Source organism: Colossoma macropomum, unplaced genomic scaffold, assembly GCF_904425465.1.
Source record: "Colossoma macropomum unplaced genomic scaffold, Colossoma_macropomum, whole genome shotgun sequence".
Classification (NCBI taxonomy): Eukaryota; Metazoa; Chordata; class Actinopteri; order Characiformes; family Serrasalmidae; genus Colossoma; species Colossoma macropomum.
In genome coordinates, this window is record NW_023494810.1 from 14,838,311 (window position 1) to 14,865,484 (window position 27,174).

Here is a 27,174-nt window from a genome sequence, read left to right on the forward strand (position 1 = left end):
TAAAGATTAATTCAGCCTTTATTACACAACAATGGCAAATGTATTTATCGTAGGATGACCAAACAGAGGATATAAGCTCAGAAAATGGTAATGTGAAGGTCTAAAATTAGATGTCTTCTCAAAATAAGGACAAATCTGATTTACACAGCTTGCTAACATTACATGAATTACAAAATGAGTAAGAAACTAGTTTTCAATGCCTTACGTTAGCTTTCCTTTCCTGTTGAAAATAGTGCTTTCTGGAGAAGAAGTGTTAATCACATTTCAACAAGATGTTGTATCTTGGCAAAGTCTACAGGCCTGGATACATTACTAAACCATTGAAATCTCATGAATGTCTCATAACTTAGACATGCGAGTTTGTCTTCTGTAAATAATATTCTCCTGTTCTCTAGGCCAAAAGCACAAGCAGATCCGCTTTAAATATTATAATAATCTGAATCTGTCTTATTGTCACCCCGTGGGCCTCAATTACATCATTTTCTCACCACACATTGTCAAAACTGACGTTTCTATAGTGTATCTAGGTCCATAGTCCATAATCACAGCTTATCATCAAGAGCTTTTTCCTTGAAGATGGCAATAGATTGGCAGAGATAAAGAATCTGCATGAATATTAGTCATATGGAACTCAAACGATCTGTGGCACTATTTATTATCGTTAGTCAGCAGGAAGTTCAAAATACAACCTGATCAGTAGCTACATTATCACCAGTGATGATAAACACGCCCCTCAAAGCCTGAGTGCTGAACTTCGTAACATTGGCATATACAGCAGCTGCAATAGTAAGAAAAATGTGACGATCGATGGCAATAATGGGAGAAATTCACCCTGTGTGACTGAATATTGGGGGGAATGGGAGAAAACTTCAGTAGCTGTAATAAAAACAATTAAGCAAAACTTTAAGAAAGTAGTGAGCAGCTGTTTTATCTGTTACAACTGACTTGTCAAATCCTTCACAATATTTACAATAAGAGGATTAAATTTACTCTACCTTGCCTGTTTAACTACGAAAAAGTATCACATTTTAAGCATTAATGCAAGTCAGAGGAAGGATATGCGAAAAGAACTTAAGAACTTTTATGCCTGATCAAAAAAATCTGCCTCTATAGTTTTAAATGAACTAAAAAAAATGAATAAGAATAAAATAAAATAAAAAAAAATCAACAACTGTAGAGACCTTCAAAACATTATACCAAAGTCACATCTGTCAACATTACTACACAGCCTAAATCCATGATTCTCAAACAAAATTAAGACAACATACCAAAGTACAAAATCAACAGAATTGGATTCATAATTAAGATGTTAGGTTGGACGCATCAGACACTTTCTGACGCAAACAAATCACAGATTTTTATTATTTTTTTCTAACTGTCCAGAGTCAGTCTACTTCTTCTCCTTCTTCTTGTCCTAGAAACAAATAGAGAGGAAAATATTAATAAATAAAATTGCATCTAATATACAACCCAACTACTTTTACATTTCACAAACAATCATGTTTAAAGCAACTCCTGTGTCTACAATGTACATCAAGTAGGGGCTGCACGACTCCAGATTTTTTAAAGTTGACAGTTTTGTGATGAAAAGTGAGTCGAGGTCGACTAATTGCTGATGACATCACAAAAAAAAACAACAGGAGAAGGAATGCTCTGCAACTTTAAAATCTGTGACAAAGCCACATGTCAGTAGAGCGAGACACCTTTCCAAAGAGCCCTGAATTGCACTGCTGGCCTTCAGTGTAGAGATGGGACCGATCCAATCGTATATCGGTATCAGGTCCAATATTGACGTCATTCACTCATCAGATAACCGACAGACAGGGCTGATCCACTTGCCAGTCAATATTCCAGTCCCTAACATAACATAACATAACATAACATAACATAACATAACATCATAACCGATCCAGATTCCATTTCATATCTTACCATGAACCCACAGAAACTTCAGTCTGTAACTGAGTGAGCAAATAACATTAGCTGTTGGTTTGACTAAAATGTGAAGATATTTTAGTCTAGAAATGCTGAAAAGCAGGACAGCTACTTGTAATGTGGGGTGGAAGTATGGCTGCGTCGTACATACAACCAGTTTAATCAAGCACCTGCAGAGGTTTCATGTGAAAGAGTACCAGGAGTTTATGCTAGCTAACAAACAGTAAGACACTGCCAGGCAGCGAAATTCGCAGCCTGTTGAAGCTCTTAGAGCCCAGGCATAATCTGCCATCCAGAAAATACATTACAGAGATTCAGAAAGCGACGCAGTTAGCTAGATCTTAAAACCATGAGCTTCACAACTAATAATTGGACCTCAGATGTGAGTCCAGTGTCTCTCATAAGTCTCACTGCACACTGGGTGAAATCGTAAACACATGCACTACAGAGTGTGGTGCTTTAGGTGAAAAAGTGCAGAGGGTCACACACCAGCAGTTCAGCTGCAACCACCATTACAGATATTACAGATATGCTTAGTGACTGGAAGATTAAACACCTTAAACACAACCTTAGACACAATATCAACAACAATAATAATATTAAAGTAAAAAGGCTTTTGTATCAGAATCTGTATTGGTATCAGCAATTGTGTATTGGAATCAGATCTGAACTAAAAATGTATATCGGGCCCATCACTACTTCAGGGAACCGGAAATACGAACCCTAGAATCGTACAAATTTGTTTCCGACCTAGGTGCACCCTAGACAGCCTTGCACCGGAGGTCCAGAGAGCCAGAAAAATTTAGAGCATCATAACTCTGCGAAAATAAGAGTAACCGACTTCAGACTGCACACGATTACAGGGCTTTATGCTCCCTCTCCAACCTCACAGGACTTTTTATTGCAGTCTTCGGGAAAATGGCAATAATAATGTTCAATTTCTGATCTTTGAAGCTCTGTAGATCAGAAAGAAATGTCAGAATGAAGCCACAGCTCAGTAGAGCATCATGTGCCCTTTGCTAGCCATCAGGGAACCAAAGATACAGACCCCGAAATCACCAGACTCCTCATCCGCTGTCTTCTCTGAGGCATCCATGTTGTTAGTGTCATAATCACAGGATCAGCGACTAGTCGACATCAAGATTAAAGCATCATCACCAAGAAGTGAAGTCGACTAGTCTGTGCAGCCCCTAACATCCAGCATCAACACAGTGCGGGAAAGCGTATTAGAAAAAGTACCTTCTCATTCATAGCAAGGATGACCATGAGCTTTCTGAAGATGGTCACAAAATCCAGGAAGAGATCCACGCAATGCCTTCATGGAAGAGGAGCAGGAGAGTCACATTAAGGGGCATAAAAGTTAATTTGCAAAATCATCTAAATTCTGAAATCTTTGCAGCACTACAAAAAGATCACATGCATCATATATGTTATTATAAATACATATTATAAATTGTCACATTCATGTATATTTCTTATTTATAAGGGCTGTTACACACCAAACAAGACACAAATAAATGACACAAAGAAAAAAAAGGATTTTTTTAATACGCCAAGTTGTTCACACTGAATAAACTGCGCTAAGTGTGTAAAGGCCGTAAGACAGGAAGAGAGGTTTCCTCACCAAATGTAATCCTTGTCTCCCATTTCTGCCTTCTCAATGATGAGCTGAGTGTCAAACAGCACAAATCCACACATGATAGCCAGACCGATGTAGACATGAGCCTAAGGTGAAAACAAACATGGAAAAAACAGATTAAGGCCCAATCCCTATAGGGTGTCCCGATTCTTGTTGACACAGGGGTAGGGTGAAGTGTTTGGGCTAAATGGCCCTCCAAACTGAGGTTTTTCCAGAGACACACTCCAAATAGAATGTTACGAGGAAAAAAGAAAAACTGGCAAGATGGCTGCGCAAGCAACCAAAGAAACCCACAAATGTGAGAATTTTCTGTTTGTATTATCTTAGTTTAATGTTGTTTCAGTGTGCTATCATTCAGTCTGCCTTTCACCTCCTTCCATCAGCGCCACCGATCAGTGAGCTCCCACACCATCAATTAAAATATAAATGAGTGGTGTTTCAGACATGGAGTAAAAATTAAACATCTCAAACAGAAATTTTAAAAACTTTAATTTATACCTTGAAGAGCATGACGGAGCCCACAAACATGTTGAGGACAGAAACCAGCAGCAGAATAGACAGGGCCGACATCAGAGTGCCTTAAAGAGAAGAGGACAAATTAAACCTGACAGTGAATTACTGCCTTTATTGTGACATGTTGATGAGATTCTTGAACACAAAGCCTGGATAAACAGCATTTTTATCACATCAATGTCAGAAAGCAAATGCAAAGTAAGACTAGACTGACTATAATCACAACACAGATTAATATCTTAAAACCTAAAATGAAAGACAGGCATTCCTCACCTCCCAGGAACAGGTAACTCCTACGCTGAGCGTAGAGGGCACTCAGAGTGAAACAGGTGAAGATGACTGAGGTACCCAGGAAAGCAGTCATGATGATGCTGCACAAACAGAATAAATATAAACAAGGTGTGGAAGTCAATGACAATTACTATAAGGAATTAATAAAATAATCAATATGCTTCATCAGGATGACGCTGAGTTCTTCCACATTTAATTTGATATGTGTAGCTCAGTTTGAGCCGCTTTTGGAGATTCTGATCTTTTTGTGAAAAAGTTCTATTTGCTGCTCTGTCTGCTTGGTTGTTGTCATGCCAACAGCAGAGGCGACCGTGATTGGTCAGTGAGTTTTTGTCGGTGGTGGAAGTTTTAAGAAATCACACAGAGGGTGAATAAAATAATGCTGCATTTTTGCCGTCTGAAAAATCGCGTTTGCAAGACATCAGTTATACACATGCTCGAATTAATTTACTGTCGTCCAAATAAATTACACATATAAATCACATTTAGTCTGTAAAGGACTTTAGCTGCAACGGTGTGTTAAACCGTGGAGGCTGTACTTTAGCCTGTCTAGCTCTCACTGTGAACTGTTCATCTGCTTCTAAACGCTGTTATAGTACACACACCAAGAAGAGATTAAAATAATATTGGAGTGAATTCTGTACAGCCCAGACACTAGTCACAAACACTCAGGATGAAAAAATTACTATTAAAAACAGTCTTCAGGGAGAATCTGTAGAAACATCTGACTGACTACTATCAGAATTCACAGATGACGTTGCTATGGGAACATGAGAGGATGTATGTCCTAGTGGAACCTGTTTAAATAGACTCGTAAAAAGATGCTTCTTCAAAGGTTCTTTACAGCAGAGCTTCACTGCCTCTGAGTTACAGCTGCTCTACTGCACCACCTGCTGGAGAGAAGCTCAGCTGGTAGCTTTAAAGCAGGGTTACCTTGGGTTGATTTTAATGACATAATCCAATGCAGGGCCAAGTCCAACACCTGCACCGAAGATAGAAAAACAAAAGTGTAAAATGCACATCATTATTTTCTCTGGTAAAATGATACTTATGGGAATATATGAACCACTTTAAACATATTTTAAAACCATTTTGATTACACTGACACAGTAAGTCACTCAAATGAGACACTACAATAATTAACTCTAGGGTTTTGCTACTTATTTTGTTTAATAGACACTATTTTTCCTTACTCAAGTTTTACTCCATCAAATAAATTTATATGTGATTTCTTTCTGATTAATGTTTACAACACTGTTAAATTCTCTTTGGTGTAATTTAAAGAGAAGAAAACACTCAACTCATTTTTAACTTTTCAGCTTTATTAATGATAACTTTAGGTTATTAACGCTAATTTATTATCTTTATTAATGCTGACACTTAGTTTATTAATACTGACTTCATTATATTTTAATGCTTGTTTATTACCTTTATAAATGCTAACATTCAATTTAATAATGATAACACTTTATTAATGCTAACTTATTCTCTTTATTAACACTAACTTATTGTTGTAATACCAACATTCACTTTATTACTGCTAAAATTCAATGTATTAATGCAAACTAACTGTATTAATGTTTACATATTACTTTTATTACTGTTAACTTATTCCCCTTCTTAATCCTAAGGCTCACTTTATTAATGCTAAATTATTGATATTAATGCTCATTTATTACTGTTATTAAATCTTAACATTCACTTTATTAATGCTAATGTATTCACTTTATAATGCTCATTTATTACCTTTATTAATGGTGACATTCAATTTATTAATGCCAACTTACATATGATCTGATAGTGTTTTTTTAGTGTCTCTTTTGTCTAATAAGCTCTTCTTTCCTTCACACTATCGTCAGTTTGGTGATCATCACAGCTATAAACCTTGGTACTGTGCTGGGCTGGTTGAGAGGTGGATGTTGGTCCTTTAATAAACCACTTTACTGACCTGTGAGGAAAGCAAAGCCAGCGAGGATACCCAGCCTCTTCTTCTCAGTCTGAGGGCTGTGAGGCGTCATGGCGAGCCAAGCCATCATGGCCAGAGATCCCAGCACGGAGAGCATCCCGCCCTGAGAGTTATACACAATAAAAGATTTAATTCAACAAACAAAAAAAACAGTCAATTGATTTAAATATGAACTTTTCATGAATGTATGCAATACAGGAATTCTGGATCAGTGATGTATCTACTGATGCTGCTGCTAACGCTAATACACCAACCAGCCACTTCATTCAAGTCCACCCCCTTGTATCTACACTTATTGTCCTTTTATCAGTTCCACTGACCATATGGGAGCACTTTGTAGTTCTACAGTTACAGACTGTAGTCCATCTGTTTCTCTACATACTTTGTTACCCTGTTCTATAATGATCAGAACCCCCCCACAGGGCCCCCCACACAGGTGTTACTTGGGTGGTGGATCATTCTCAGCACTGCAGTGACACTGACCTGGTGGTTGTGTGTTAGTGTGTGTTGCACTGGTCTGAGTTGGTTTCCTGGTACGTTAAATTTGCAACGAGAGACTGTCACACACTAAAAAGTGGCGAAGCTGAAGTCGCTTCTCTTTCGAACTCTCCCGTTCCACCTTAAATGGTGCCGCATTTACATTCGGCGCCTCAGTTAGAATTTAAGGTGGGACGGGTAAATTCGAACAAGAAGCTGGAGAATAAGAAGCGACTTCAGTCTCATAAAACAGTCGTTGAGAGACATTTTACAAGAAACTGATCTACTTCTGAGGAAAAGTTTTCTTGCGGAGATGGGAGGAAAGCGGCTATAGATAAAGCTTAAAAGCAGAGCGAAGTAAATCTGCGTTTTCGTTTATATTGTTTAGCCTATACTAGGACATTAGTACATACTGAGACATACTGGACATTAAATGTTGCGGCTCCCAAGGTGGTTTGATTTTTGTTGAAAGGACAAAATGGCTCTCATTTGGTTTGTGACTCCTGATCTAACCTGGCTTTTAATGCAGAGGGAGCCGGTCGGATTTCTCGCTCCTCCACTTGTGTTTTTGTTATGTGCCGCCACAGACTGTCCGGGCGCTGCACTTACCCACTTCCAAGTTCCGCCTTTTGCATTCCGTCAACATTACGTTATAAATTAAATATTTAGAAAATCGATTTTTGACATTTGTGAATCGATTCAGAATCGTTCACGTCCGCATCGCGATGCATCTAAGAATCGAGTTTTTCCCGCACCCCTACATCCAGCCAACAGCGTCCTGTGACCACTGATGAAGGACTAGAGGATGGCCAACACAAACTGTGCAGCAGCAGATGAGCCATGGTCTCTGACTTTACATCTACAAGGTGGACCAACAAGGCAGGAATGTCTAATAGAGTGGACAGTGAGTGGACACAGTGTTTGAAAACAGTGTATGCATGCTGCTGGAATGAGATTTTTGGTTTTTATTTTCACTCCCAAGAAAAAATAAGCTTTGCTTCCCTACACATGATTCTGTGGAACTGAGACATCTGTGTGAAAGTGTGTGCACACACTCAACATTGTGGTGTTCCAATTCTACAGGACTACAAATGTAACTAATTAACACAGCTAGATAGCAAGGTGGCCACTTTGGACTTGCACTTTAGTACACGCATATAATGAACAAGAAAAAACAAACCACAAACTGCAATTACTGATATATGAGTTAATCACTGGCTAAAATGTCATGATCATGACAGCCATTATTATTCCAAAAGGCTTTGGGGGTCATCACAGTGTTTTCTGGCAAATTTGAGATGAGCCTTTACTTTCCTCTTAGGTTCAAAGCCTTTTCACTCCTCGCCCCTATCACTTAGCCCTACCCCTTCCATTTTGCGTGCTCACGGGTACGGTATCCTGATTCTTGTTGATAGGGAGGGGAAGTGCTATGGCTACATGGGCTTCCGAACAGAGATTTTTCCAGAGACACACTCCAAACAAAGTGTATTGAGAAAAAAAAGAAAATTCAACAAGATATTTGAGCAGATGACCAAAGAAATGTGAGTATTTACTCCGTTAATAAAAATAACAGTAACAATTGTATTATCTTAGTTTAAAGGTGTTTTGATGTATTATGGTCCCTTTCTTCATAACAAGCTAAATAAATAAATAAACACACACACACATACATGAAAATAAATAAAATAAAATAAAAATAAAAATCACTAGTAGCGCTGATGTCTCAGTAGCTAGCCAGCTAAATTTCCCATCCCGTACCATTTAAGGTGGAACAGGAAAATTCCCCCTTTAAAAGGCATATGATGCCCTTAATGTAACTAAAGCCCAGCAGCGAGGTTGCTGAACTTCACCCTCCTCTGCTATCACTGCAGAGTGGCAGGGTCGCTAGTAGCCTGTTAATGAAGTACTGTTCTTTTTATATGAGAGTTGTTCCATTTCATAGGGAAGATTTCAGCCACGACCGCTTGTAACTCAGTTCTAAGGGGCCAGATGACACTCGAAAACAAGGGGTAGGGGTAAAAATAAAAAATGGGTTTGGGCCTCGGTAAGCAGTCTTGCAGCTCTCCCATGGATACCATTTTTGTCTAGTCTTTTTCTAAAGGTGGAATCACAAACAGCAAGGCCTACTGCTGTTCATCTGGGTTCTTTTGTGACTTCCTGGAGGAGTCGTTGCTGTGCTTTTGAGAGAATTTTGGTAAGCCTGCCACTTCTGGGAAGATGCACCGCTGCTCCAAGTTTTCTCCATTTGGAGATAATGGCTTTCATTGTGGTTCGCTGGAGTCCCAGAGCCTTACAAATGGCTCTGTAACCCTTTTCTAGACTGATTTATTTTAATAACTTTGTTTCTTCTGGACTCTCTTCAGATCACAGCATAACATGTTTAGTGTTTAGACTTTTTAGTCTACTTTACATTGCTGGAAAAGTTCCATTTAAGTGAGGTTTAGATTCAACAGGGCTGGAAGTAATCAAGCTTGGGTGTGTCCAGTTTAATTTATCCCAATTATCAACTAAATTGGGTTAAGTGATTGATTTGTGAATAGTCATTACTTTTTCTCCACCAGTTGGTGTTGGAAAACCTTTTTCCTTTAATAGATAAACGTACGTTAGCCTGCTTGAAAAGCTAGTCAAGAAGCAAAAAGACGGCTTGTAGCACAAGTTCTGTGGTATGTGACAGAAGCTTTAATCCTCGTGGACCTGAGAACATCTGAAAAAGATCTTACCTGAAAAAGCCTCAGGACAACATGGACGTAGGCCCCGGCTGCCGCCACGAACATACACACAGCTAAACTGGCGTAGACATTCTTCAGGTGCTGTTGAGTGGAACGGGAGCTAAAGAGAAAGACAGACAACAAAGCGGTTAAGAGAAATTAAGAAAAGCAAAAAGAGATCCAACAAGCAATTTAGAAAGACTGTATATCAAAGACTGTCCATGTTACGCTAAGACCTTTTGGGTGCTCGAAAATGCCATTCAGAACTAACAAAGTATTGTACTTTAAACATCACAATATAAAGGCTGTTTTTCAGTCATTCATTATTGTCTGCTGTTTAAAAAAATGTATTGAATCTAGGGCTGAAACATTTGACAATATCTATTATTTTTATGTACATATCTGTTAATACTGATACCAACGTCAACTTATAAAATGCAGAATGAATGTTGGACTTCTATCCATCTGGATTAAAAAAAAATCTTACTTTTACTTCTGTAGGGCTACAAATTATATACCTTTATTTAAATTTCTTTTACAGAGGTTTAAAGTCAGACAAACACAGAATAGATCCTCTTCTAAACTCATTCACACACAAAAAAATAAGAAAACTATTTTTCCCAGTAATTCTATTCCGTTTTAGTTAGCTTTGCAGTGGACATCACAGTTTTGATTTAGTTGTCAATTTAGTTAATTGCTAGTTTTTTTTAATTTTAGTAATAGTTTTATTAACTATAATTACCCTGCTACAAATGCAGTAAAATTAGTAAAATGCAGATATTTTAAAGCAATGACCCAGCAACATCTAAACATTTTGTTTTTCTGGAGTTCAAAATAAACATCAAATATCGTTTTGACACAGAATTTGCTGGTATAATTTAGAATTTAGAATTTTTTAGAATTTATTTCATCAATGACAGCAAGCCATCCTGGCCCAAATGCACCAAAACAGGCCCAAACCATGATACTACCACCACCATGTTTCACAGATGAGAAAGTTTTTAATGCTGGAATGCATTGTTTTCCTTTCTCCTTCTCATTTAAACCAAAAAGGTATATTTTGGTCTCTTCTGTCCACAAAACATTGGTTCAGTAGCCTTCTGGCTTGTCCATATAATCTTTAGCAAACTGCAGACGGGCAGCACTGTTCTTTTTTCAGAGCAGTGGCTTTCTCTTTGCAACCCTGCCATGCACACCATTGTTGTTCAGTGTTCTTCTGATGGTGGACTTTAACATTAGCGACTGTGAGACAGAAGTAGTTGATTTGAAAATACCCTGGGTTCCTTTGTGACCTCATGGACTATTACATGCCTTGCTCTTGGTGTGATCTATGTTGATCGACCACTCCTGGGGGGGGCGTAACAATGGTCTTGAATTTCCTCCATTTGTACACAATCTGTTTGACTGTGAAGTGGTGGAGTCCAAACTCCTTAGAGAGATGTTTCTGTAACCTTTTCCAGCCTGATGAGCATCAACAACTTTTCTTCTGAGATCCTCAGAAATCCCCCTTGTTCATGCCATTTAACACTTCCACAAACATGTGTTGTGAAGATCAGACTGTGATAGATCCCTACTCTTTAAATAAAACAGGGTGGTCACTCACACCTGCTTGCCATCCCATTGATTGAAAACACCTGACTAATTTCACCTTCAAATTATCTGCTAATCCTAAAGGTTTATATACTTTTGCCACTCTCAGATATGCAATGATGGATCATTTTCCTCAATAAATAAATGACAAAGTCTAATATTTTGTCTCATTTGCTTAATTTAATTCTAGATTTGACCTAGTTTTAGATCAAATTTATTAAGAAATATATTGTCACTTTCCAAAGAAAGTATCTCCAAAATAGTAACATTACAGGAGAAGGCAAAAACATCCTTACCTTCCAAAATAAAGTGATATAAAGAGATTTTATTCCAAGTAATTTCAGAGCATTTTTATTGATCCATTCATCATGAAACTTTTACACAACATAAAGGACAGCTGGTGTGTTGAATATGATATCCCTAATTGTCATTCCAAAACACAAAATGCAAAGTCCATCAGCAGTTCAAAGCTGACAGAGACACAGTTTACTTTGGGAATCATCCTCTAAAATAACAAACAGACCGAAGATTAAAGATTAACTAAAGCTCATGAAGGAGACTGGATCATTCGAATTTACTACTAAAAAAGCTGGACGCCCCATTCCAAATCCATCGGCGTTATTATGCTGTTGCCCCCCTTTGGGCTGTAACAGCCTTCACTCTTCTGGGAAGCTTTCTACAAGGTTTTTCAGTGTGTCTGTGGGAATTTGTGTCCATTCAGTTGAAAGAGCATTGAGGGGGAGTCAGACACTGATGTTGAATGAGAAGGCCTGGCTCACAATCTCCGTTCCAGTTTATCCAAAAGTTGTTCAGTGGGGTTCAGGTCAGGGCTCTGTGCAGGCCACTGGAGTTTCTCCACACCAAACTCATCAAACCATGTCTTTATGGGCATCGCTTTGTGCACAGGGGCTCAGTCATGCTGGAGCAGGAAAGAATCTTCCCCAAACTGCTGACACAAAGCTGTAAGCATGTAACTGTGTAAAATGTCTTTGTGTGCTGTAGCATTAACATCATCGTAGCATAACATCTACTAAACCCAGAATCATCCATCAGACTGAAAGATTGTGAAGCGTGACTTTTCACTCCTGAGAACACATTTCCACTGTTCCAGAGTCCACTGGAGGCGTGCTTTACACCACTTCAGTCGACGCTTGGCATTGTGCATAGTGATCTTAGGCTTGTGTGTAGCTGCTCAGCCATGGAAACCCATTTCATGAAGCTTCTGACACAGAGTTCATGCTGACGTTGCTTGCTCATTGTTTATGCAATGTCAAAACCAGCATACATACATATACCTGCCAATTCAGCCTACAGAGGCTTAGCTCCACCTATTCACACTGACGTTATAAGGACCAGCCTGGACTGCTTTTTGAATGAGGCACAAAACAGAGCTCATTTACATATATTAGTCCTCAAAGAACAGTTTAAAAATAAATAAATAAATAAAAAATAAATAAATAAATAAAATCTGTTTATTTCTAAGGGATACAGAAAGGTTAGAAAATGATCATGTAAAGTAAAAAAAACAAGTAACATGTAGGGTATGGGCCCTTTAACTGTGGAACTGGTTATGTGCACACCATACAAAAAAGGCACTAACTTTTGAAGATTATTGATTCCGCACAAGAAAATGACCGACCCCAAAACGTGCCACCTCATTACTAAATCTTCCTGCAGCATTGCTATCAGAGACCACAATCAAACAACAGCTGAGAGAAATAAAAACCATGTTTAGTGTAAATACTTACATCTGAGAGAATTTGAAGAGGGCATCAAAGTTGATGTTGCGATCAAACACGTTCATGCTTCTTACTTTTGGTCAGGGAAATAACCTAGAAATAAAAAAATAAACACGGTTAAGAGAACATCACAGTCAGGGAGAGTTGTTTTAAGTTGTACAAACTAAACAATAATGACTTTAGCACATGTGAAACTGATACTACATGATATTTATAATCAGGCCCAACTGATATATAACTGCCAGATAAAATGAGTGGCACCACTATGGGAAATGTGTGCTGATGCCTATATTTTTCATGTATATATCAGATACAGATACGTAAACACTTATTAACTGTAGAATTTGTGACTAAATCTACCTGAATCAGCATTACAGAGAAACATAAAATTTTTCTGTTGAGTTAAAAAATACAGTAAAATTAATAAAATAGCTAAACATTCTGCTCTTCTCGAGTACAAAAAATATATCATATAAATATTTCATATACTATGAAATATCATTCAAACCTAGACATCCACTGATAACATTATTAAGCAATTAACAGCCAATTCCCGATTTTGATATCGTTGGGCAATCCTAACAATAACATCTGCCAATACTGACTAATCTTGGTTTTACTAATGCTGACGGAAATGTCGACAACAATAATAATAGTGCATACGTGTGTGCTCACTAATAAGAGGGAGCAACCCGGCTACAGGAAACAGACATACAGTTTGCCAGAGAAATTATAATTATCATCTAGTTTACACAAAGCATTTATCCCTATTACAAACAAATGACATGAACGTTTAGGTGGCAACACAATATTTTATCATTATTGTGAAAAATCGTGTTATTGTGATAAACCGTATGCTTTTATGAGTAAATTGTGGATATGGTCAGGAAAACTGGAATGCATGTTTCATCACAGAGAGAGCAAAATTAGCCTTGGTTAATTGGGTTTAGTGCAGTGCTGGATGCTCAACGTTAAAAAAAATAAAATAAATAAATAAATAAAAAAATCACTGTTTTCAGGAGTTTTTGATGGCTTTTCTATAACGTGGCAATACTAGTGCACTGTGTTTGTACGTCAAAATATTGAAATAATAAATAATTAAAATGTCTAAGCATTGTGATTTCTATTTTTGCCATATCGTCCAGCCCTACATGAAGAAACATTTAACATCAAATAAAGCTCAGGACAAGAGCATATCAGTGCAGAAAGCATCAGACATTTCCACTTCTCACTTAAAGCACTTCTGTAATCACTTCACTCCAGCTCCTCTCCGGGTTTTCTATTTCCCGCTCCTCACTCATATGTCAGAGAAAGTGCTCGGCTCCATATGCTCCATTCTTATGATATTTATTTAAACATCATAAAAATAGACTTGAATGTATGGAGAGACTACACGCTTTAATTTTTATTATATACTTTATGTCTGTTATTAAATGAAAGAACCAGTTAAACATTCTGAGCTACACAGACTTTTTTCAGAAGGTTTAGTCTTGAAGTGATGGTCTAATCACAAGCTAGAAATCTGCAGAGCATAAACAAGCACAGGTGCTTTTAACCTACTCTTCTTTTTCATTCACAGCAAAATGGATGACGCAACTCTGTGATGTCTGTAGATGCTGTGATCGTATCATTTCCAGTCTACAGCTCTGCTGATCAGCTCCGCAGAGCAAACACTGTATCTGAACAGTCATCGTGTGTGAGCTGTAGAGTCACCACTGCATCACTTATGTCACTCAGAGGCAGCCAGAGTGGACAAAAGGACTGTCTGGCTCGCGGGCGGAGCGACACTGGAACGTTTTTGAGAGAGAGAGAGAAAAAACACCAACGCTCCAACTTTCTGAAAAGCTGCTCAGAGTAAAATCACACGTGCTCTGACTCTGCACGCTCAGAACTGCTCACTCTGTATCTGCAGCTCTATCTGAGACCAAAGTTTAATGCAATAAAAAAAGTCCAAGGTAGAACGTAATCCAATCGAGACTGTGCTGAGCCTGAGCAAGGTTAGCCTCAGAGCTTTGATCCCCAGGGCATGTATGAACACATCTGGTAAAACATTGCATTTTAATCACATTTTGGTATAACATCTGATAATAATAATAATAATAATAATAATAACAAAAACAAAAAAACTACCTACATAGCCATTCATTTAAAATGCAGTTCAAAGTGCTCAAAAAATTAGGGAAAAGACAAAAAAAAAAGTAGTCAAAAATTGAAAACCAGGATGACATTATTAAAAATGCAACAAAAATAAAAAAAATTTAAAATGTGTTAAAAAAGGAGTAAACAAAATAATTTCATTTTTGAAATTAAGTAAAATGCCAGCAGAAGTAAGCAAAATAAAAGCTAGCTACTCGCAATAATGAAGAAGTATATTTTGTTTTTAGTTGTTTTTTAAAATCAGTGATGGAAAGAGCATGGCAAATAATTATTGGCAATATGTTTCAGATCTTTGGTGCATAAAAACAAAAAGCTGCTTGACCACCTTTAAATGCAAATTTAAGAATATAGGCAAAAATCAAGAAAATGCCCTCAGACCACAGAGGGTTAAGCATGCAAATAGTTCTTTGAGCATTCATGGCTCTGTATAAAACCATTGTGTTTACTAAAGAACCTGTGAAGAACCATCTTTTTTTAAGATTGCAGGCTGTGCATGACAGTAGTCAAAGCACGCAAAAACAAAAGCACAGATCAATTTCTTGGTACAAAGAGAAACTAATCTTACACTTGCCTGATGGCAGTTTGTCAGATATAATTCCTTCTGAAACATCAGACAGCACAAACTGTAAACATGGGAAATTTAAAAGCCCAGCCATTTTTGCCATTTCACCACTATGCGCTGCAGCTGCAAGTATGTGGTTAGCAATATTAGACTGTGTCCGCGTTGTGCCCTGTGACCAGATTACAATCTTACATAAACCCACTTTCTATTTACCAACGATCACTTCAGCTCTGGAACCTGAATTAAAGGTGAACTTCACAGATTTTTCAAAATTACTGTATAATTAAATTGTTAACAATGTTGTTTGAAGCAGTTTGATGTGAAATGCTCTGTTCTAGAGAAACCTATGAATATGCTGCCTGTCTGAGAAGGTTTTGAGCTAACTTTTATATTGTTTAACTCCATTCATGGTGGAAGAATACATGCAGGGCACTGTGAGATAAAAATCCCCAATAAAACTTTTTGCTTCTAGATTTTCCAATATTTTACCATCATCAAAACCTGAGAGGACACGTGTAGGTTCAGTGGTGGTTTTGGATAGTAAATAAAATGTCTATATTTGTGTTGTAGTCATGGTGACCCCTGGCTCCTATCCCCTCCACTGTAAAGAAATTCACTCTATTCAAGAAACTTGTTTCACTTCCATTTCGATTCCGTCCCCAAATGTGGAACTGGACCTACGGTGTAACTAGCGTGTGGAAGTTAGGCCGCAGCAGTGAGAGTTATCAGGCTGCCTGACTGACAGTTAAGTTTATTTAGTTATATGCCAACCTAATTTTCATAAGTTAAGATCAAGCAGCCAGCTGACCACAGCAGCCTTTTAACACTGTGTCACTTTGGAATGTGGTTAGCTTTTATAGCATACAGTCAGACAGCCAGCCAACAACCACATAACTTAAAAGGTTAACCAAGTTAAACACTAAATGTACTAAAGAAATTTAAAAGGGAAATCCAACCATTTTATTTCTATATACCTCAGTGTGTGAGATGTAAACAAAGTGATTCAGAGTGGTTTGATGTGAAATAGTTCAGATTTCTTTACAGTGGTGGTGATAGGAACCAAAGGTCATCATGACTACAACACAAATATAGACATTTTATTTACTATCCAAAACCACCAGTGAACCTGTCTTCTGAGTTTCATATGGAATGTTGATGAAGGTTAATTAGTGGAAAATCTGAAATACACAAGATTTTTTGGGAACTACTCTGCCTCACAAAACCCTGCACTGGATTAAAATACATTTTAAAGGGCAACCCCACTGTTTTTTTTTTTCAAAATCCCTGCATAATTAAATTGTTAAGATGCAAACAGTCGTTCAGAGTGGTTTAGTGTGGAACGCTCCGTTCTAGCTAAACTTACCGAGTCAGAACTGTTCATAGAGATGGTGATAGGAACCAGATGTCCACCTCTAAAAGCTCCCTCACAGAAAGTTATTACATAAAATGGTTATGAATACACTGCCTGATTTTTGCGACATTGTTTTAGGACAGTTTTGAGAAGATTTTTTGCTCTAAAATCTATTCATCCAATAGGTGGAGGGATACACGCAGGGCGTTAAGAGGCAAAATTCCATATAAAACTCAGAAGACGTGTAGGTTCACTAACGTTAGCGGTTTTGAATAGTAAATAAAATGGCTATACTTGTGCTGTAGTCATGGTGACCCCCGGTTCCTATCACCACGACTGTAAAGAAATCTGAACCATTTCAGACCAAACCACTCTGAATCACTCTGTTTACATCTCAGCAACCGAATCATGTAGAACTTTTTTAACAAATCAGTGAAATTTCGCTTTAATGACATGGCATTTTAGCCTGCTTGCTAGCTCACGTCGCTACCTTTTACTTAGCCAAGCTAGCGTGTCTAAACCCAGATAGGCTAGCAGAATGTGTGGGAAAATGCAAACGATAGCGTAATATTGAGGTTGGCGAGGATTATGTAGGTCAGACAGCTTAGCTATTCGTTCTCTGAGCTCATCAGACCGAAATGGCAGGCTGTGTAACGCTAGCCTGTCAAACGCAATTCTATAACTTAATAGTTAGCTAGAGCTAGCCAGTTAGCAAACCGTATCTGTGGCTTGGGTTAACGCCCACATACTGCTCATACTTCTAGAATACTCCAGTCTGATGTAACTTCACGGTTGACGCTCCCCGCTGTTCTTTTTCACTCAACACTGTTGTATTATTAAATTAACATGCCATACACAAAATATGAGCATAGCAAGCTGCTACCAGTGTAAAGGTCCCCGTCTAATATACCCGCTAACGTAACCAAGCAGCCGGAGCTAGCCGCGTTAGCCCTTACTGACCAACTCACTGTTTTGGTAACCCTACTGCTAATGCTAACGCTACTGAGGCAGAAGCGGCGACGTTTCTCGAAATTTCTAACAAAACCAGAGTACAGGACGCCCTAAAACAATTTATCAGTGATGATAAAGTACAATCGATGCTTTACCAGAGAGAAATTCCTTCACTTTCGCTCCCGCCGATGTCCAACCGCCCGTTTTCGGCCTGTATTGTCAGGTTGACAAGCTACGTGTTGGACTCGCAGTTCTGTTGGAGGCGGATCTCTGGTTAGCATTACGTGTTAAACCTTGGACTGCAGACATTTAAGGTGGAACGCAAAATTTTAAGCCAACTTCTTCTCAATTGAATATTGGAAACTGTATTCTGAATACAGATATGAAGTATATGTATTCAGTTCGAGTTACATTTCGTAAAGGCCGTATTCAGAATATAGTTACTTTTTACATTTTTAGGAGAATACTTTTAGAATACGTACCTTCTTTAATTAAACATATATACTATCTTTTAAAGAAACACCAACGCTTGTTTTTTTTAAAACTATTTTAAAAATAAGCACGTTGTGTAATACATACTCTAATAAATAACTCAGTAATGGCTTCTTTACATACACTAAAGTTCCGAGCTCTGCTAAAGCCTGGGAAGACTGATAAATCAATGTGATCACTTATTATTCTCAGTGTTACTAAGCTCTGCTAAAGCCTGAGTAGACTGATAAATCAATGTCATCACGTATTAATCTCAGTGTCACTGAGCTCTACTGTAGCACTTCTGAAATGAACTACGAATTAAAAATACATAGCTGAAAGATTTTATAAAATGAAGCCCCAAAACATTATGAACTGTTTAAAGTGTTTTAGTCCTTCCTTATTTTGTCACAAGGATTTATATGATGCAAGAGGAAGTCTATAGGTTAGTTAGCTACAATGTCTATGGCTACAAGATAGCTAAATTGCTATGGATTAATAATTCAGGAAAGTATGATGAAATCGAGGATTTGTAGATATTTTTATTTGTTTAAAATAGTGATATATTGATTTTTGATATTTTACTGAGATGTCTTAACAAACAATAAAATTTAAGTATAACCAGGACAGAGAAAAATCGCTGATTCACCTATTGTGTAAACGGAAAGTTCTTGTACAGACGCTAGGGGTCAGTAATGAGCTACAGATCACTCAGAGCTCAGTACTGGATGTTTGATCTGAAAGTCCTCCATAGCAGTGAGGTCAAATTATATTCCAAGGTTTTATTTGAGACATTTTAGAATCAGAAGTATTTACATTTGTTGTAGTTTTTATGCTACAAAAACACGAATTCATTGACCAGAAAGAAACAAGGGTGTCTGTAACGTAACAATTATTTTATTTACTGTTAAATGAAATGAGCACAGCTCCATCACTTCATACACATACTCATAATAATAATTTTTACAGACAAGCAACCTGTTATTCTTCGTTATTCTTTATCAATGTGCTCTCTTCTCTCTAATGTATAAATAGCTGTGATTAATTACTGATGAAACTGAAAGAGCTGTGAAAATAAAAGAAATGCAAGAGCAGATTGAGATTGCTACTGAGTGCTGATTGGTTAGCATTACTGCTACTAAGTGTTGATTGGTTAGCGTTACTGCTACTGAGCGCTGACTGGTTAGCATTACTGCTGCTGAGTGTTGATTGCTTAGCGTTACTGCTACTGATTGGTTGGCATTACTGCTACTGAGTGCTGATTTGATAACATTACTCCTACTGAGTGCTGATTTGATAACATTGCTGATGCTGAGTGCTGGTGTTTTGCAGTTGTGTTTCTAAAATGACGGGAGAAATGTCCATTTCTGATTTCTTGCTGTGGTTAAAGGGAGCAGGTTAGAGGACTTTTAACTTGGCGGGTCCATCTGCACAGTTCCGTTACGCAGACGCTTAAAAGAGCAAACGTGACCAGCAGTAGCAGCAGCGGAGTGTCAGGCGTCATATACTGTATTAATCTTAGTTATCTCACAGTGTTAATCATCTACAGCGCGTTATTAAACAGGATATGGATGAAGAGGCGGATGAAGTGTTCCCCGCCGAGGATCAGTTATTTGAAGACAGTTTCTCTAAGGACTGCACTTTTAGCTTTTTTGGTCAGGAATGTAAAATTAATCAGTCTTTCAGTGCGAGTCTCGGTGTAGCTGCTTCAGTTTGGGACGCAGTAAGTTCGAAGCAGAAGATCCGCGGTCGATATTGCTACCATATCACCGTATTATGATATCTCTAAGCATGTAATGTAGCTACATGTGCTGACTAATGCACCCACGTGTTTCCCACGAAGAACATTTCACCAAGTGCATTAATCTACTAAAACAATAAACACGCACACACACACTTTTACAAAAACATCCACATCCAAGAAATCTTAATATTATATAATATTCTATACACTTAGAAAAGATGATTCTTTAAGATTCTTTCCTTAGTACAGACAGTGGTTTTACATAGAATCATGAGTTCTATGTAGAACCATTTGCATGATTAAATGGTTCTCTCCATGGTGAATTGTTATTTTGTCAAACTTGTAACAGTAGCAGAACCTTTTGCAAAAAATGTCTATGTAAAACTATATACAAACATCCTCATCAATCTGAAGAACTGTTTCACCATGCAAAGAACCATCTAAGCATGCAAATGGTTCTATGTAGGACTCATGGTTCTAAAGAACCCTTGAAGAACCATGTTTTTAAAGAAATACAACTATTTCATGCTTTAATGGTTCGTTGCATGGTAAAACTTCTTTAGATTGATGGAGAATGTGTTGTATATGTTTCCATGCAGCACCAAAAACAGTTCTTCTGTTATGATTCATATTATGACAGTAAAAGAACACATTTGATGCTATATATAACTATTTACAAAAAGGTCCTGTGTAGAGCCATAAAACACATTCTCCATCAGTCTGAAGAATTTTAGCATGCATGATTCTATTTAGAGCTCATGGTTCTATTTACCAAACAAAATAGAACTAAAGAACCCTTGAAGAATGATTTTTAAGTGTGTACGTCTATAAACGATGCCAGCACATTTACGTGAAACATCCACAGTAATGATGTAAGAAAGCATAACATTGTTGTAGTGCTATATGATACTTATATAATTCTACAGGATAATATTTCCCCTTGTATATATAATATTCCTCTAGTGCTGTCTGTAATGCTTGTGTAGTGAGCTGTAGCGAATGTCTGAATTTACTATAAAGAATCCTCTTACAGATATTTTTTATTAAAGGAATGCACAGTGGTGCATGAAGAAGCAGAATATTCATTCATTCATTTATGCTATTCGTGCTGTATTTCGCAGTATTTCCCTTCCAGTGGACTTACACCAGTATATCTCAAATGTGGACTAAAATATTTCTCCTTATTTAACCAGGAAAACCCCCAATAAATCATTTAAAACACTGACAGAAAGTTTTAACCAGTTTTTTAACCAACCATACATTGTCACGATTTCCTGAAGTTTTAAGTCTTTCTGTAACATATTCCAGTCAGATGATGCAGCATGACTAAAAGCTTTTTCTCCTAATTCAGTGCGTACAGTGAGGATCATAAGAAGATACACATTTTGAGAGCACTTATCATATTTCCTGGTTCCTTTTGATACATAAAATAGATAAGAAGGTAATAAAACAAGTATTTTATAAATTAAAATGTACAAAACATGCATACACAAAGCAAATCAGTAATATGTACTGTAAGGCACAAGGATCCTCAAATTTTTCAGCAGCACTGGACCAACATTTCACCACATTTCCTATCAGTGCAAACTAAAACAGCAGCACCAACAGCAAATCAGCCTGAAATTTGATCTTAAGATTTCTGCTTGTATTAAGCACGATATATGAGCTTATGATGTATGATGTCATATCATTTGAAAGACTATGTTTCTCCATAATCTTACACAAAAGTGTAATGACTTTTAGCCCCACCTCTAAGAGACCTGCAGATTTGTGATGATGTCACCGCACACCAGTAGGTAGGGCAACATAATATTAACTACAAAAGTGTATTCCCTAATGCAGAGTAATTGGCACAGCTACAAGGTGGTTGCTATAATATCCCAAATGGTTGCTAGGTTGTTGCTATGCAGTTGCTATGGTATCCCAGGGTGGTTGCTAGAGTGTTGCTAGGTGGTTGTTATGGTATCCCAGGTGGTTGCTATAGTGTTCCAGGTTGTTGCTAGGGTGTTGCTAGATGGGTGCTATGGTATCCCAGGTGGTTGCTGTGGTATCCCAGGTATTTGCTAGGGTGTTGCTAGGTGGTTGTTATGATATCCCAGTGTGGTTGCTAGGATGTTGCTAGGTGGTTGCTATAGTATCCCAAAAGGTTGCTAGGGTGTTGCTTGGTAGTTGCTGTGGTATTCTAAGTGGTTGCTGGTTGTTGCTATGATATCCTTTTCTGTGTTTGGTTTCAGTCTCATTCGTTATGTTTGATGGACAAGCTGTTCTAGGGTAAAAGTCCCAGCACAGCATCTGCATGTCATCACAAAGTGTCATCTGATAATAACAAAGGAGGTGTTATTTTATCTTTTAAAGAATGACCACCTAAATGATTTAAACTCTTCATTAATGCTCTTTTATGCAAAGCGGAATTAATTAAAATATTGCAGTATGCAAAAGTTTGAACAGCCCCGGTCAAATTACATGTTTTATATATTGTAATTATGCTGTTCATTTATATTTTTATTTACTTGTCTATATACTATTTTCCATATACTATGCATATGCTTATGGACCAGTTGTAAAAGTCTACAGAATTTTATAGAATTCTATAATAATTAGAGAATTATTACAATTATAGAAATTAGTAGTCATTATATACAGTCGTGTGCAAAAGTTAGGACACCTCCTAGTCAAATTCCATGTTGTTGAGTGTGAATAAGTTAACACATCCTCTACAGAGACACATTTTTTGCACATTTACAATGCACAGTTACTGTTTACATGCTGAGTTTAACATGGTGAAAAAAAATAAAACTATAAAAAAAATTATAAAATGTGCCATAATTTTTGCACAAGCCACATTCCATGTTTTTTTTAATGTGTTAAATTCAGTAAATGAAGAGTAATTGTGTATTAAAATGTGCAGAAGTGTGTCTATATAGAGCAGGGGTGTCCAATCTTATCTGCAGAGCGCTGGTGTGGCTGCATGTTTTCACTCCAACAAAGCAGGAGACCACCTAATGAAATGTTTGAAGACTAACTGATTGAACAAGTGGAGTCAAGTGTGCTTCAGCTTGTTTGGAGTGAAAACCTGCAGCTACACCAGCCCTTTGTGGATAAGATTAGACATCCCTGCTGTAGAGGTGTAACTTGTTCACACTCAGGAAACCAACAACAACATGGAATTTGACCAGGGGGTGTTCAAACTTTTGCACATGACTGTATTCTAAATTTGTATATTAAAGTATAGTTGTTGCATCATACCTGCAACAGAAATTAATATGATCCCTCTTCTTTTTTTCAGGCGATCCACTTGTGTCGTTTCTTTGAGCAGATTTCTCTGGATTTAAGTGGAAAGCGAGTGATCGAGTTGGGAGCAGGAACTGGTTTTCTCAGCATACTGGCTGCTAGATTAGGTACGTTTCAGCACTAATTTACTGTTCACTGCACTAAAATGTTCCTAATTAGCCAAATTATGTGTTTTCTACTGCTGGCATTAACTTTGTCTTGAAAAGTATAGGTGAGCAGGATGATGGCGAGGCAAGAAAAAAGAACAAAAGAACAGAACTTTAGCTTTTCACTTCTAAAACTGCTTAACAACATTTTTACTTACGTGACATAGAAATATCAGTTAAAAGAGTTGCAGTAAATAAAACTACATGAAGCTACGTTGATTACACGTGTGTGTTGATTACACAGCGTGTTATGCTTCACTGTAATGTTTAATTTTTAAATAGTTAACAGTGTCAGTTATTGTAGACTATATGTATGAGATAATTGAGCATGTTGTTCTTAAAAAGCTCATATCATAGAATTTTTTAAAAAATAAGTGTTTAATGATATGTAAACATACAGCAGTTTAGCTCCACCCATTCAACCTACAGTAGTTTAGCCCCACCTATTCAGCCTATAGTAGATTACTCCCACCCATTCAACCTACAGCAGTTTAGCCCCACCCATTCAGCCTACAGCAGTTTAGCCCCACCTATTCAGCCTACAGCAGTTTAGTCCCTCTCATTCAGCCTACAGCAGTTTAGCCCCTCCCATTTAGCCTACATTTTAGAAAGAGGCATTATATAAACAGGAGAGCCAATCAGAAAAGAGCTCATTTACAATTATACAACAGTAAGTTCTGGCCACGCAAGCTGATTGGTTGAGAGGCGTTCTAACCGTGCTGATATTTCACTATGACATCGCGGGTTTTTCACAAACACTGTATCACTCTGCTTAGACGCCGTTGCTAAGCACCGAGTTTGACAGCTGGAAACGATCAAGCCATTTGAACGTTTTTACTTCTTACTTTGTGCACAAACACAAAATGGATACTTTTAAGATCACATTTGACCAACAGCCGATTTGGTCAGACTCTGAAGATGAGACTACACTAAATTCCGAAACTGTCATTACCACTGAGCAAGCTTTTCAGTCGGCAGCTGTGACAGAAGAAAACCTAAACAACACCAAATCGGACTGAGCCATAAAACTGCCGCAATAAAAAACAAAAAAGCTTGCTCAGTGGTGACAGTTTCTGACAGTTTCGGAATTTAGTGTAAGGAGCTGGGGAATGAACTGCCGGCTGAGCAGCGAGTGAGCAGAGCTCGTTACTGTGTTGTAGCAACAAGCTGCTTGTTAAGGAACTATAATTTGGCAGAAGGAATTGCTAACATTAAAACATATTAACGCCACATTCACGGCCCAATTTATTTAATTCTTACTTTATTTACTTAACTGTTGTATAAAAGCAATAGAACACTCGAGGTTGTGTGTTATCACAAATAACATCACGGCTGTGATGATCTACGGCGACCAACAGCCATGATGTTATTTCACGATAACACACTCCCTCTCGTGTTCTATTGCTTAAATATTACTCTTAAAGGCACAGTGACATAAACAGCCTGTTTATTTCTAAGGGATAGAGAGGTTGGAAAATGATTGTGTAGACATGAATTATGTTTTCAGTACATAAAATAAGTGAAGCTCAGGGGGAAAGTATAAAATACAAGGAAAGTGCTGGATGTGGGCCCCCACTAAACAATTTGTGCCATATCACACTGAATAGTAACATTAATAACTTCTTATGTGGTGTTATTTCTACCACAGGGGCCTGTGTGACCCTGACGGACCTCCCCCTGGCTATTCCACAAGCAGTCCGAAATATTGAAGCCAACACCCCTCCGAACGGTTGGCCCTCAGAAGCGCCGATTGCGGCTCCGCTGTCCTGGGGTCAGGACCAGGAGAACTTCTCCTCTGACTGGGACTTCGTTCTGGGGACAGATATTATCTACATGCCTGAAACGTTCCCTCTCCTTCTGGACACGCTGGTTCACTTGTGTGGGGGCGGGGCCGTGGTGTTCCTCTCATCGAAGATGCGCAGGGAGCACCACACTCAGGACTTCTACGACAACTGGCTGCCTCAGAAGTTTGAGGTGGAGCTGGTGCAGAGAGAACCGGAGAGTAACATTAATATTTATAGAGCAGCTCTGAGAGAGAGTCTAACAGAAACTCCAAAACATTAAAGGGCCCATATCATGGGGAACTGAATTTTCATCAGTTTGACATAGTAAATAAACATTAAAAGTTTTAAAACGCACCATTCACTCCCCAGTACATACAGTCCATATATGGAAACTAAACTGCCTGTTTGGAATTAGTTGTTTTTGTGATGTCACGAAAATCAGCACGTTATATAGTCTGCCTATTCAGCGCACAGAAATTTAGCCACGCCCACTCACACTGAAGTTATAGACCACTGTAGTCATGTAGTCATTTTGAAGTCTGCGCTCTTATGCCCATATAAGGAACTCTGGGTCTAAAACGAATTTCTCTATGAGAAGGATGAATGAACTTTTTCGAAAATTGTCTGTCGCATCCTGTTATAGTCACAAATGTTCCAAAGCTGATGTGTTTTGTCCTGTAAACATTCTTCTCTCGAATATCACTGCATCCTCCGAATTACAAGGTTATTAAAGAGTTGAAATATGAATATTGCTACATATAAACTAAAGCAACTGTGCACTGAATTCACGTCAGTTGACTGGCAGCCTCCTTAAGCACGTTTTGCCAGTGTGGTGTGTATTTCCATGTACAAACTGAGGACAGATGAAAAGAAATCAGAACAAAAGAAGCAGGTTTCCCTGCAGTTCTTCGTTCTTCATCTGATACTCACTGAAACACGAAGGTCTCTCCGTTCTGTACAGCTCGATATGAAAAGCTCTTCAAATTTACCTGAACCCAGGCTAATTCAGTACAGACTCAGCTTAATATCACTGCTCAGCCCTTGATGAGCTGATTTAGGCTATCATAATATCAAATATATCAATGCTGGTAACATTTTCTGAGGACATTTTCTCAGGACATTCGCCAGCTTCTTGTTCAAATTTTCCGGTTCCACCTTAAATGGTGCAGCAGTTAAAGTCTGAACTTCATGGAGGGTTGAAAGGCCTAATATGAGGAGGTTTATCTATTTCCGCTTGACCGCTGAGTAACATTAGCTTATTTTTGCTGTTTCACAGAACCAACAGGTCAGTATTGTTTTGTCATGTTTGCTAATGTTTGTGATAGCTAATCACAACTGCTGCACCATTTAAGATGGAACAGGGAAACTTGAACAAGAAGCTGGCGAAAAAAGAAACTTAATTCAGCCTTGTAGTTTTAACACTGGTAGTATTTTTGATAAGGAGTTTTAGTCTATCAAAATATCCTATCTAGAGGTTTTGTTTACAGGCACACCTATAAAATGCACTACAGTAGAACACTTTGATAAGGTAGCACAACTTGTCAGAGCACCGCCACAGCCCGCCTTAGTTTCAAGTAGCTTAGTGACATCAAATTGATGCACAGTATCTTTGCTTGCATGTAGCAATATTAGTATTAAGGCTCTTTAACAACCTCGTAATTTGGAGGATCCAGTGGTATTCGGGAGAAAAATGTACACAGGACAAAACATATCGGGTTCTGAATATTTTTGTTTAACACGGTGCGACAGAGATTTTTTGAAAACCCCATTCATTCTGTCCATAGAGAAATGGAGCTTAGACCCAGAGTTCGTAATATGGGCATAACGCGGGCTACAGCCCAGACTGCACAGTACAGGGC

General features: G+C 38.0%; 2 protein-coding genes across 2 annotated transcripts; one reads left to right on the plus strand and one right to left on the minus strand.

Annotated features, from left to right (window-relative positions):
* tegt (testis enhanced gene transcript (BAX inhibitor 1)) lies at positions 1-18,187 on the minus strand. The gene is made up of 10 exons (XM_036560208.1): positions 18,035-18,187; positions 12,868-12,951; positions 9,542-9,650; positions 6,327-6,447; positions 5,312-5,360; positions 4,361-4,458; positions 4,073-4,152; positions 3,560-3,660; positions 3,175-3,250; positions 1-1,414 (listed from the first exon to the last, which is right to left on the minus strand). The coding sequence occupies exons 2-10, from the start codon at positions 12,921-12,923 to the stop codon at positions 1,391-1,393; spliced, it is 714 nt and encodes a 237-aa protein (XP_036416101.1). The 5' UTR covers positions 12,924-12,951; positions 18,035-18,187; the 3' UTR covers positions 1-1,390.
* Positions 18,188-19,821: 1,634 nt separating this feature from the next.
* LOC118799679 (EEF1A lysine methyltransferase 3-like) lies at positions 19,822-25,857 on the plus strand. The gene is made up of 3 exons (XM_036559665.1): positions 19,822-20,073; positions 23,381-23,492; positions 25,180-25,857. Exons 1-3 carry the CDS (start codon positions 19,918-19,920, stop codon positions 25,593-25,595), a joined length of 684 nt encoding a protein of 227 aa, XP_036415558.1. The 5' UTR covers positions 19,822-19,917; the 3' UTR covers positions 25,596-25,857.
* Positions 25,858-27,174: the final 1,317 nt, after the last annotated feature.